Here is a 12,982-nt window from a genome sequence, read left to right as displayed (position 1 = left end):
ACAGTGGTGGACAACAACTGAAGTTTTCCGGCCATCTGTCATAGGGCCCTAGGAGGACTGCAAGACTGAGGATTGCAAAACAGCAAGCACTCCTACCAAGTTCATATCTGTGCTTACTGAATGTCGACAGAAAGCCTCAAGCTGAATTTGCACAGCACAATATAAACAGCGAGCGCCATGTAGTCAAGGTTGTGCTTCACAGCATCGTGGTGACACATGACGGGCGAACACAAAACACTACTGCAGCCTCAAACACCACAAAATTTTAAGTTGACTGAAACACAACACTGAGCAAGAGCCTGTAAGCAAATCTTCTGCACTGCTGGAATTTTAAGCAATGTTGAACTTGGATTTTTGGCTGGAAATATCTGAATAATGGCACTTCAAAAATAAACTAACTTCAGAGATGATCCTGTTTCTCTTTTGACAAGTAAACCAACTTTTTAAAGATTTGTTAACATACAGCACTTGCGTCAATATTTTATGCAAATACCACAACTATTCAATCTAGTCATATTTAACTTTTTAAAAAAATCATATTCACACAAGTTTCATGTCATTATGTAACGGATATATGCTTATAATGAAAGTACTTTCGGGTCGGATGCGACTTTGCTATAACAAGCTTAGACTGTATAGCAGTGGAGCCAGCTGCAGCATGCGTGGCCTACCTTCCAGAGAATGCGATCACACCACGCTGGTGCACGTTGCTTCTCACTAGTGTCCCAGAGCTGGGTGCCAGGGGCGTACTTGTACGTTGGCCGAAATGTGATTGGTCCCTCTGTGTAGCCTCCAAAGGCCTTGCCCTGCTGCTGCTGTTGTCGCAACTGGGGAAGTGAAATGACACAAACAAAAGCTAATCCAATTTGTACTGTGCAAACCACTAGAAAGCTACAAAGTTGTCTGAACTTTCTAATCCAAGCTTTCTTACACGAGTAGTAATCAATGGAAGAGCATTAAGCACCTCTAAACCCTACTGCATCGTGTTGGTACTCATTGGATGGTGCCATAATTGACACTGAATGGTTGTCTATGCTCACTACATTCGGCATTGCTCTATGCAGTAGTGTAGGGTGCAAATCAGAATTCAACAAGAATGATACTCGCTGGTTGGTAATGTGACTCAATGGCAAGATAATTTAATGACTCGCTGGTTCTCTATGCAGCAGCGCACTGTAGCAACAAGAAGACATTAATAATGGTGCTCGGTTGCTAACATTATTGGCACTCAATGATTGATTACACTCAGTGACTTGTTTGTGCCATATGCAGTAGCACAGAGTATCAACCTGAATGCAATGATGTATAATGCACAGCCAAGATGATAACCTGTGATTTCTTGAAGGATCTGCAGCTGGCTTTCTCACAATAAGTCAATTACACTCGCAACAATCTCAAAACATGATACTGTTCCGTGAACACAATAAATGCCTAAGATGGTTGCCTTGCACAGTCCACCACATCGCATACAGGAGAGGTTACAAATGACCAGCCAATAATAATGCAATGACCCCCAACTGCAAAACATTGCAAACCAATTTACTTCCAGCCACTGGCTCCTGCCACTTTCCAAGTGGCCAAATTCAAATGACATGAAGTTACATTGAGTTAAATGTCTGCAAAATAGATAGCAAAAGCAGCACTCTTTAGACAAGCTGTATACCACGATTACTGGACTACAAGTAGGTAATGCTAAGAAATTTTCGGGAAATTGCCATTGTATAGCAGTCTGTTTTTTTCATATGCCCATTTTCTTACATTTATTAACAGCATTTTACACACATAGAAATCTCTACACACAAATAATGATGCTTGCGCACCTGGTCGTGTTCCAAAAGTTTCTCCAGAAGGCCTTGCTCTACCATGGTTTTCACTCGGTCATGCTCAAGGTCTGCTAACCGGTAGTTAAGGTCCCCGAGCCAGAAGATCTGCCTGTGCATACCATGTTCACTATGAGCAAACAATAACAAGTCAAGAGGTTGCTGCCCTCTCATAGAGATCTAATATTACAGTTACAAAAGCCCCCAGAGTTCACTATCAAATAGTCGATGCAAAGTGTGTAACCTTTCTTTAGAATTTGCGTGGCTCATGTAACTAGCATTAATACACTGGGCGCCAAAGGCAACCGTTTTGATCTAAACTCACCTTTGCTACCTGCAACCACAAAATCTAAATGGTAATAACAGCTTTTATACCGCAGTCACACGGGGCACTTTTGATCCCAATGAAGCCTAATTGGGCTCGAATTGCTTGATGGCGATTGGCTCCTTTGCAAAAGCAGTGGAAGAGCGCCAATTGGGGTGCCGAAAAAATTTTATCCTAATCGAGCTCAATCCGTCTTTTGCGATGCCGAACTGCGCATGCGCAGTGCCCGAGCGGCTGAGGACCGAAGCAATTTGGCAGGCACACGGCCGGACTCGACTCTCTCCTCCGAGTGAGTGGAGTACGGCCGCGGCAGGCACTGCACTTGTCAGTGGAATGGGGCGCCAGCCGTTTCTCTTCGACTCTTGCAGACCGGCACATATCTGCGTTTTGCCGTTCTACACTGTCTACCCCGACGTATATTGCAACAACGCCTGCTCGTCCAGCGGGCAGACCTCCACTCTAGCACACATGCTCCGAGAGTGCGGGTCGAGGTACCCCAAGTTCAGCAAGGAGGAGTGGTACTCGCGTCTGCATGGCCCCGTTCTAGACAAGCAAATTCTGGCTGTCCGGCGTGCCCATTACCGGGCCGGTGAGCTAGACCTGCCAGTCCCGAAGTGGGACTAGCCGGGTGCGTGACGAGTTCACGTCCTCGCCGATATCCAATAAAGTTCTTTCACTCACTTGTCAGCCTTGCCATTCTCGCTGCCGCGCGCACGGAATGCCTTTCTAACATTATTGCCATCAAAATTTTGCTCGATGCCAATGTCGTGTCTCATTTATGGCTGCACCTTCCATGACCATCACAGCAGGGCAATGCAAATTTTCTGATTTCTGTCGGTAAAATGTGATCGACAGCGCCATGAAGCCTGGATTATGGCTGCACTTTGTGACAGGTACATATCGGTATATGCAGTTTACCTCTCTGTTTTTGTCATGACTGACTCAAACGAATAATCTCGATGAGGACGCACATGTATGTTTGAGCTAGCAAAATAAACTATCTCTCAGCTCACGCGACCTGGCTGAGTGAAACGAAGGTTTTTTTTTCTATCGTCTCTGTGCGTCCGTCGCTAGAACGCCATCATTTCGCAACTTCACACCATGCACACTTGCAGCTTTGTAAACGCTCAGCGAATGTTCGCGATGTCGGCGTAGTTATCTGTTGGAGCCAAGCTCACCTACACTGCCGGGCTGACGTGGAAAACAGCGTGCACTGTGGAAGTAGTTGATAGTGCTAGTTAGCAATCATCGCTAGTTGTCGTTTTGTCATTCTTGTTGGCACCAAGTAAAGTAATATTTACTTGCAGAAGGCTTTTATGATTGTTTAGCAAATCGGGATGTAGTACGGTATACACTAAGGCTCAGTTTCCTGTGTAGTATCTTCTGGAGTCGAGTGGCGTGTCTTGTGTAACTGAAACATTTCAGGGGCGCCTTTGCTGTCGCCCAGACATCAGGACTTCATACTGAAACATGTACTTGTTTATCTTTTTCGGGTGACCGCTTTTCACCGTCAAACAAATGTTATCGCTCAGTGCGGGACGCACTCGCATGTGTCGGAAGTTTCTCGAATGTTATGGATCGTTCTTTATTTAATAGGGATAAGCGGGCTAGTTGGTGGTCGTTATTGGAATGCATCATGTAACCGCACAAAAACAAGGGACAAAGAAGTTCCGCGCCTGTCTTGTGTGTTCCTTCTTTGTCCCTTGTTTTTGTGCGGTTACATGATGCATTCCAATGGATCGTTCTATCTGCTGTCTGTTGTCGCCGAACCTTGTGTAATCTGTTTGCATGTATGCGCAATGCAAATGGTGTAGAACTTTCTAGAAAACGCATGGGCACCAACGATTACTCTCGAACGTTCGACGGCTCATGTATAAAAGCTGACGCGCTTGACCCGCTGATCAGATTTCGACGATCGACGATTGTGTTAGCCGCTATCGCTGTGCTTTAAGTGTAGCCCGTTTTTGTGGGCACAGGTTCGGCCAACAAAAGTTAGGTTCGTCATTGACAGTATTGCTACTGTGTTCTGTGCTGTCACTGCTACGTGACAATACCGACGCTGTTTGAGTACACATATCAGATTAAAAAAAAAAAATGAAGGATGCAGTCGACCGCTATGTCCGCACCACGGCACATTCTAAGAGGAAGACAGGTGCCCCACAAACACCGATTTCACCGATTTTGGTCATGTTGACCTTTTTTTTTGCATTTTTGTAGATGGGCACACACTTTATGTGGGTAAATAAAGTATGCAACTTGGCATTCTGTTGGCCTCCCCACTGCCTGTGTATGTATGTATGCCTAGCACTATGGCACACCACAAAGCAAGACATGCAGTGGTGAAACATTATATTCGCCCTAAGAACTACACCTCATGCCCTATTCAAGTCAAGCATTTTTGTACATGCGTCTGGGTACAAAGCATTTACCAGAAGGCTCGATGGCTAGCTAACGATGACGGCGCGTACACGTTGTTTCGGTCTTGTCTCACACGCTGCTTGTTTGGTCACTAGTGTCGCGTGGGGCGGCTGCCGCGGCGCCTGCCAAGTCGTTTCTCGTGGCCACCGCACGATGGTGCCACAATGTGTCACAAAAGGTGGATTGCAATGTAAAGTGACTCGCATTAGTGGAATATAGATTGGTCTCATCTCACTTTGTGGAGAACAAATTAGCAGGAGAGAATTTTGGCCTGCCCGTAGTGTATTGCAGTTTACAGGATACCGGTTAATTGGGATGTTCCCATGAGCAGCTGCCTTAATAGCAAAATTTAATGACGTAGTGTTTAACCATTATTGTTCCTGCTTTATATTAATAATATCATTGACAATATAGAAGTCCTTGGCAGATCGTATGCTGAAAATTGCATTAAAAACATTCTGTAAATGATCAGCAAAATACTTAATCAGATTAAGTGATCAATTAAATTACTGATAAGGAAGAACCTTTATCATTTCCTGAACAAGTGAATATGTGTTAGTGATTTTAAGTACCACCTCATAATCCGTATTTGTCATGATCTCAGATGGGATTAGCATATTGTCACATGTTCAATAAGGCAATATTTAAATGTTATTTCCTGAAACATTCTTTATGTGATGTGTCAAGTCATAACAAACTTCTTGCACATCAAATATTTATTTTACCAATTCTTTATTAAGCAACATTGTTTAGGGTTAATGCAAACAAATTAAAGTACAAAATAAGGCAATAAGGCTCATTTTCAATAGCTGTGGAAAAGCCTCGATTTCTCAACTAGTGGCAAAATGTACACTTAGGACAAACATAGACAGAAAGGATGGGACACAGCGCTAACTAACAAATGTGTTACAACTATAATGTGTGGTTTGTGCTGGTGTACATGATGCCATACCAATTAGCCCAACAGCCTGTTCTTTTGTACTGGTGAAAGCTAACTTGAAACAGCTTTCAGAAAAAAACGAAGTGTGTCATTCGAATTTAATGTTCAAGGTAGTGAAGGTCTACTGAACGGTCAAACAATTAATTATGCTAAATTTTCTCATGTATATGCTACTTAGCGCTGATGCCCATTCACATTAGCTTCATTACTAAAATACTTTTTTCCTCTAACAGTCACCAGGTGGCATGAACTTGACGTTGATATAATGTGACAAAATTAGTTGGAGAAATTCCAGGGTCCCCTAGAGCTATGGGGTACTTGCAATGCATATTTTTTATGTCAAGCGTATTTTTTTTCTTGCTGAACATTATATACCCTTACATTGTTGATATGTTTTCTGCCATAAGTTTGACTTAGATATTTTCTCATTCTCATGTAGTTCTGTTTGTTACATTGTACCACTCTGTCACAACTTTATTGCGGGGGTTAATAGTATATCTGATTGAATGCATAAACAAAATCTAGAGGTTGGCAAATACCAAATTTTTCGAATATACATCAAATATGAGTAGTAAGTGCTGAATATTGAATAGTCAAGCCCAAACACAACACACACATATATAAATGGAATATTTATTTTGGTATAATTAGGTACCACACATGTGCTGACTAGTGAAAAAGGACAGACAACTATCCCCAACAATTAGGGTTAGTTTTAAACACACGATCATTAGTTGTCAATAAAAGAACTGCATGAATAGCCTCTCAATATTTAATAAGCTTTCCAATAATGAATGGCTACTGCATGACCAGCTTCTCAAAAAGGCTAAATAAATGGTTGCTGAAGAAAAAAATATTCGGAGGTTGTGGAAAAAGAAAAGAAAAAGCTGCTGAAGTCATACCAATATGTAAAAAGGCACATCCTGAGGAAAACATCACTGCTTGTAGCATAATAGATAAAACTGCATGCTACATGACAAACTAAATTACACTAAATTACAGACTTTGTTTAGTAGACGATACTTTGTTTAACAGATGGAGAAGAGTTACCTGACTTTAACAGTCAGTTGTGAAATACTTGATCAATTTTGATATGCAAAAATACCTGATAGTTCATTTTCATATAAAAATATGAATAGTTAGTGTCTGATATTTGATTCGTATTCAAAACTTCGAATATTGACCCACCTCTAATAAAATCTAGAGAGAGTACACAGCTATTATAGCTAGGACCAACCATGCTGCTGGTGTAAAAGGTGGGCAGCAACATAATGGTTAGCATACAGCTAGGTTTTCCTTTTATTTCTTTTCGATAGCGTACTCATGTAAAAGAAAAAAATTCTAATGCATTGTAGTTGACAAAGCAGCACAAGATGTTCCTACCAGCGCTGCTACTGCTGTCCATGGCTCCAGTAACCCAGTAGCATTCTGTAAATGGTTATATGTTTACAGAGAAGCTAGAACTCTCTAACGTTTTGTCACTGCTTTATAAATCAGTTACTTATATTGATGCTGTAGGCATAGTGAAAAATTAGTCAATGCTTCAAAAGTGCTTTAACTCTTTCATTACTGTGCCTATAAATATAGATCAACTTGATTAACAGTTTTTCTACACACTGTCAAATATTTCTGTTGGAATTCTTCACCTAGCAACATGATGCACTGTCTGAAATCACTGATGAACTTTGTTTACTTGTCAGATTTCACAGTTTTTGGCAGACTGGGGAGTCTGGGAAAATAAAACTTCGACTGGAGGTATCGTCGAAACTAGCCTCTAGTGCTCCTTGTACATATTCAATAAAAAGACGCAAAATTTGTGCTTTGGTCGACTTGGCAACATCATTTTTAAATGACAGCAGCAGTGAAGGCACATAATCTTCACTAGGGTTGTCTATTTTCCAGTTTGAAGTATCGGCGGTTTAAGAATGTCTCAAACATTGGCAGATGCTCATGAGTGTGTGTTGTTTTGATAACTCTGTTAGACTAATATCAAATGCAAGTTTATTTTCCCCACCATGGGCAGCTTTTATCCATCAGTGCATTGACAGCGTATGAACAAATTATTACAAGCAATCCTTGCCGTAATGTGGGGTTTTCGCTCACACAAGCGTACACCGTCAATTTCAGACCAACCTTCGACCGAAGCTCGACTAGCTAACTCATCTCTTAAATTTTGAACACCGAAAGTGTAAGAGCCCTTATTCATTAAAGTACGACTTTGCGCTACACTCCACATTATTGTGCAGTACTGTACAGGAACTGAACAAAGCATGTGGAGGCTCCAGTGCCAGTTGAATGCACACTAGACCACTTTGCTTGCATAGAAAAGCTCACCAAATGCAATAATCAAGTATGAGGAGGCTCCTGCGTGCTCCCTGACCTGACAACCATAGCTTTGCAAACATAAAGAATGCAGTAAAAAACAAACCAGGTGTCTGCTGCAATGAGCAAATACAAATGCTCACGGTGTAATAGGAACTTGACCATTTTAAATTTTACAAAGCTACTGCTTTCCCACATAGTATGGGCATCACTATGGCTAATATTGACGCCAACAACTCTCCATAATTATTTTTTGCATGAATTGACTTACAAAAGCTGGGCGCTAGGAACAAGGTACATATTTTGTACATTTCAGATTTTTTTTTTTGCTCACAGGACCTGTACTAAGAATAGTGAATTATTACTTTTACTCGTGTTCCTTGAAGTGCTTCTTTGAAATTTCACTTAAGAATTCTCAAAAACTGGCTGAGCAATTATTACTATGATACATCCATTCAAAACGCCAGTGCTCAGGCTATAATTTTATCTATTGCAGTATACGTTGTGACTACTTATGTCCTGAAATAAAGTGCTACAATATAAAGGCACCAAAAATCAGTACATCTTTAGTGGTAAGAAAAGAGTTAATTTTTGTCAATTATATGGTATCAGAGAATTTACTGCTGGCTGCACATCAGTGATGAAGAAACCTTCACTAAAAAAGCACTCCCTGAGGACATGCACATAGTGCTTCCAGAGCTGTTTTCCTTTTGTTTACGCAAATGACTGAAACAATGTACTAAAACAGCCTAACTATTTCTCTTGCTATTTCAAATGTTCCTTGCCAAGGCCAGGATACATGGACATTCATACACATACGGTAGAACTGTGTTACAACGAAGTTGATGGGGGAACCAGAATTAATTTGTTATATCTATTACTTTGTTACACCAGTTATTTCATAATACCCCATTTCGTTATGACGAGGTTTGACTGTACATACTTGTATAAGCAGAGAGCAGGAGGGACAGCCACCTCCATAGCTCAATTATTGCAGCACTCCACACAACATGTGAAGGCTATGAGATAAACCCCAACTAGTGGCATGTTGTGTCTTTTCAGCTGCTTTCTTAAATTTTACTCCAAGCCCAGTCAATATATAACAAAATTTGTGTGGCTTCATAGTTTGGGACTTCTGTTCCCTCATGTGTTCCTTAAATATGGACAAGCTCAGCTTGTGAGCTCTAAGAAATATTTTTCATTCGAAAAAATACAAGCTGCGTTAATTTTGTTGCACCAGGTGAGTTATCTGTCCAAAAATGGGCACATGGCAGATAAATTATACCATGAATGCTAGCGCACAGACACTTGGTAACCAGAGGCAGTATTCGTGACTGATCGTTTTGCAGACTGAATTAACATGTGCATGCCTTAACATCCAGCACGATGCTTTACTGGAGCGACAGAGTTCATGCTGGCATGTCCAACCAACACATGCAAATATGGACCCAGTGCAGTAAAAATGACATTGCTGTCACTTGGCAGTGGGCAGTGTTATGGCAAGTGCAAGCAAAAGAATGGCAAGTGTGAGCAAAATAATGGCCACTGAACACAATATGCTTCTCAGTCGTTCTTATTCAGAAGAAGCAGTGAACCATCACATAGCCACATTTTAATATTTGAAAACTGATGTTGGTGCACTCACAGTGAATGAAAAAGAAAGAAAGAAAGAAAATACAGAATTCACATTTCAAACTCAATCATTTTACTTCACTGCTGTGCTTTTGGTTGGAGGGGAATCTATTTTCAATGTAACTTATCGAAGGGGCTTTACATCTGGAAGAAAAACCTTACAGCGAAGGCACACAGCTGCCCCTTAAAAAAAAGTTTCCTTCACTATAAAATACTTTAGTGCTAATTGTATACCTGAATACATTACAAAAATATTATCAGGAAAATAAATAGAGTGTTCTTGCATGTTTATTTATTAAGTACTGCCAGCCTGTATTGCAGGCCTTAGGCAGGTGTGAGTATTCAGTACAAAATTCTGCAGCAATGTAACATACACTTTGCAACGAAAGAAAGAAGGATTTACGTAACGAAGAACATGAGCCTTATAATGTAACACTATTCCAATCTGTTTTTATTCCAAATTGGCCATTCATCATCAGCAACAGCAGCAGCCTGTTTTATGTCCACTGCAGGATGAAGGCCTCTCCCTGCGATCTCCAATTACCCCTGTCCTACACCAAGCGATTCCAACTAGCGCCCGTGAATTTCCTAATTTCATCGCTCCACCTAGTCTTTTGTCATCCTCGATTGCGTTTTCCTTCTCTTGGTACCTATTCTGTAACCCTAATGGTCCAACGATTATATAACCTGCACATCACATGACCTGCCCAGCTCCATTTTTTTCTCTTGATGTCAATTAGAATATCGTCTATACCCGTTTGCTCTCTGATACAAACCGCTCTCTTTCTGTCTCTTAACGTTATGCCTAGCAATCTTCATTTTATCACTCTTTGTATGGTAATTAACTTGTTCTAAAACTTCTTTGTCAGTCTCCAAGTCTCTGCCCCATATGTCATCCCTGGTAAAATGCACTAATTGTACACCTTCCTTTTCAATGATAATGGTAAGCTTCCAGTCAGGAGCTGGCAATGTCTGCCGTATGCAATCCAACTCATTTTTATTCTTCTGTGACTTTCCTTTTCATGATCAGTGTTCCCTGTGATTAATTGACATAGGTAAACATACTCCTTCACAGACTCTAGAGACTGACTGGCGATCCTGAACTCTTGTTCCTTTGCCCGGCTATTTATCACTATCTTTGTCTTCTGCATATTAATCTTCAACCCCACCCTTACACTCTTTCTGTTAAGGTCCTCAATCATTTCTTGTAACTCGTCTGCATTGTTGCTGAATAGAACAATGTCATTGGCAAACCGAAGGTTGCTGAGATATTCACCGTCGATCTTTACTCCTAAGCCTTCCCAGTGTAATAGCTTGAATACTTCTTCCAAGCACACAGTGAACAGCATTGTAGAGTTTGTGTCTCCCTGTCTGACCCCTTTCTTTATAGGTATGTTCCAGCTTTTCTTGTGTAGAATTAGGGTAGCTGTAGAACCTCTGTCGATATTTTCCATGGTATTTACGTAAGCGTTCTCTACTCCTTGATTACGTAATGCTGCTATGACTGTTGGTATCTCTACTGAACCAAATGCCTTTTCGTAATCTATGAAAGCCATATAGAGAGGCTTATTATACTCTGCGGATTTCTCGATAACCTGATTAATGACACGGATGTGATCCATTGTAGAGTATCCCTTCGTGAAGCCAGCTTGTTCCCATGGTTGACCAAAGTCCAGTGTTGCCCTTATTCTATTGGAGATTATTTTGGTAAATATTTTATATAATACTAGAAGTAAGCTAATGGGCCTATAATGTTTCAATTATTTAATGTCTCCCTTTATGTAGATTAGTACAGTCGAATTCGGGTATATCGAACCTTAATATAACAAATTGTTGTGTAGAACAAACAGCTGCAAAATCCCCCTGAAGAATTTTGTATCAAATTTTTAATTTTATATATCGAATTATCGATATCTCAAACTATTTCGCAATACCCTTCAAGCTCGATATATCCGGGTTCCACTGTATAATGTTTGCATTCTACCAGTTTTCTGGGACCCTTGCAGTCGATAGACACTTCGTATAAAGAGCCGCCAGTTTTTCAAGCATTATGCCTCCTCCACTGTTATTCCATCTTCCGCCGCTCTTCCTCGTTTCATGTCCTGCAAGGCCCTTCTGACCTCATCGCTAGCTATAGGAGGAGTTTCTGTATCCTGTTCATTACTGTTTCTAATTGAGGTATCCTGACTCCTCTGGGTACTGTACAGGTGAGTATATCTGCAGGTGAGAATAAATCTAATGTTGGACATGTGACTACATCTGCAGATAAAACATTCCAGTTGGAAATTGTACAAGCAAAGAATGAATTTTTTAAGGTATACTTGTTTTACATGCGTACTCGGTGACTTTTTCAGGATGGTAAGAATGTTAAGTGAACGAGTAGTGAGAACGTCCAATTTGTAACACATTGTGATATAACAGGCAGAGAAGCCTTAGCCTCCCATGATACTGCCGCCTTTTTATATCTCGAGCTGGGCAGTTTGCAAAAGTATGGATGGTGATATCTGTCAACTGTATGAGTTGAAAATAAATTGTACTGACTTCCTTTGTATGCTCTGTAATTTCGCTATGTTAGTATCTGTCCAATGATACCATACAGATGCTGCATATTCTAATACTGGTCGAATAAAAGCTTTATGCACCAAAAGCTTTATCTCATACATCAAATGATCCAATGATTGTCTTAGGTAGCCAAATTCTCAGAATGCTTTTTTTCTACATACATTACATGTTCATTCCACCAGAGGCCTGACATCATTGCTCCTAAATACTTATACTTATGTACAACACTCAAAGATTGGCTGGCTAGACTGTACGTGAACCTTAGTGGTGTCTCTCCGCCTTCCCCGGTTTACTGTCATCGCTACGGTCTTTCGAATATGCAAAGACATCTGACATGTGGCGGACCACTCCTCTATTTTGATCAATGCATCATTTAATAAGGCCTGATCTCATTTGCAAGAAATTTTCTGATATAATATGCAGTCGTCTGTGAAATGTCAAATTTTAACAGGGATGTTATCAGCCATGTCATTTATGAAGAGCAGAAACAAAAGAAGGCCCATAACAGACGCTTGAGGTATTCCGGACTTCTTTTTCGGTAATTGCACTGGTAGGCAAAGGATTAATAGTAAGACTTTCTTGCTAAAACTACTTACTGCAAATAAACAATACTTAGATCTTAGATACTTAGAAAAAAGAAAGTTATACAAGACCTGCTGATGGTGCATAGGGTCTTCATAGGCAAGTTAAGGCAAGTACTGTATAGAATCATATAAGGACCGCCCTCCCCCCACCCCCAACATGACAGTCCGAAATTTGGAAAAAGAGATTTCCAACGGAGAAGCAATTGCGTTTACTGCTCTGATGCCGTGCGTGCACGCGCTGCATACTTGCGCGGGTCACAACTAGATGGCTAGAGCTGCGCGTTGACCTCTGATGCTGTGGTATATCCAGGGATCCGGAGTGTGCACAGGTCGCCGGCGCAGCTGGCACCATTTTGAGCAAAAGGTTAATTACTGTGTA

General features: G+C 40.9%; 1 protein-coding gene across 1 annotated transcript in view; it reads right to left on the bottom strand.

Annotated features, from left to right (window-relative positions):
* Window positions 1-12,982, bottom strand: part of Ocrl (Oculocerebrorenal syndrome of Lowe) — a 68,288-nt gene that overhangs the window by 33,327 nt on the left and 21,979 nt on the right. The window contains exons 10-11 of the mRNA XM_075696989.1: window positions 1,821-1,932; window positions 672-827 (exon numbers count right to left, since the gene is read on the bottom strand). Coding sequence (XP_075553104.1) covers window positions 672-827; window positions 1,821-1,932 — 268 coding nt within the window. The remainder of the gene's footprint in view (window positions 1-671; window positions 828-1,820; window positions 1,933-12,982) is intronic.

This window comes from Dermacentor variabilis, chromosome 6 (assembly GCF_050947875.1).
Source record: "Dermacentor variabilis isolate Ectoservices chromosome 6, ASM5094787v1, whole genome shotgun sequence".
NCBI classification, from domain to species: Eukaryota; Metazoa; Arthropoda; class Arachnida; order Ixodida; family Ixodidae; genus Dermacentor; species Dermacentor variabilis.
This window is presented reverse-complemented; position numbering and strand designations above follow the sequence as displayed.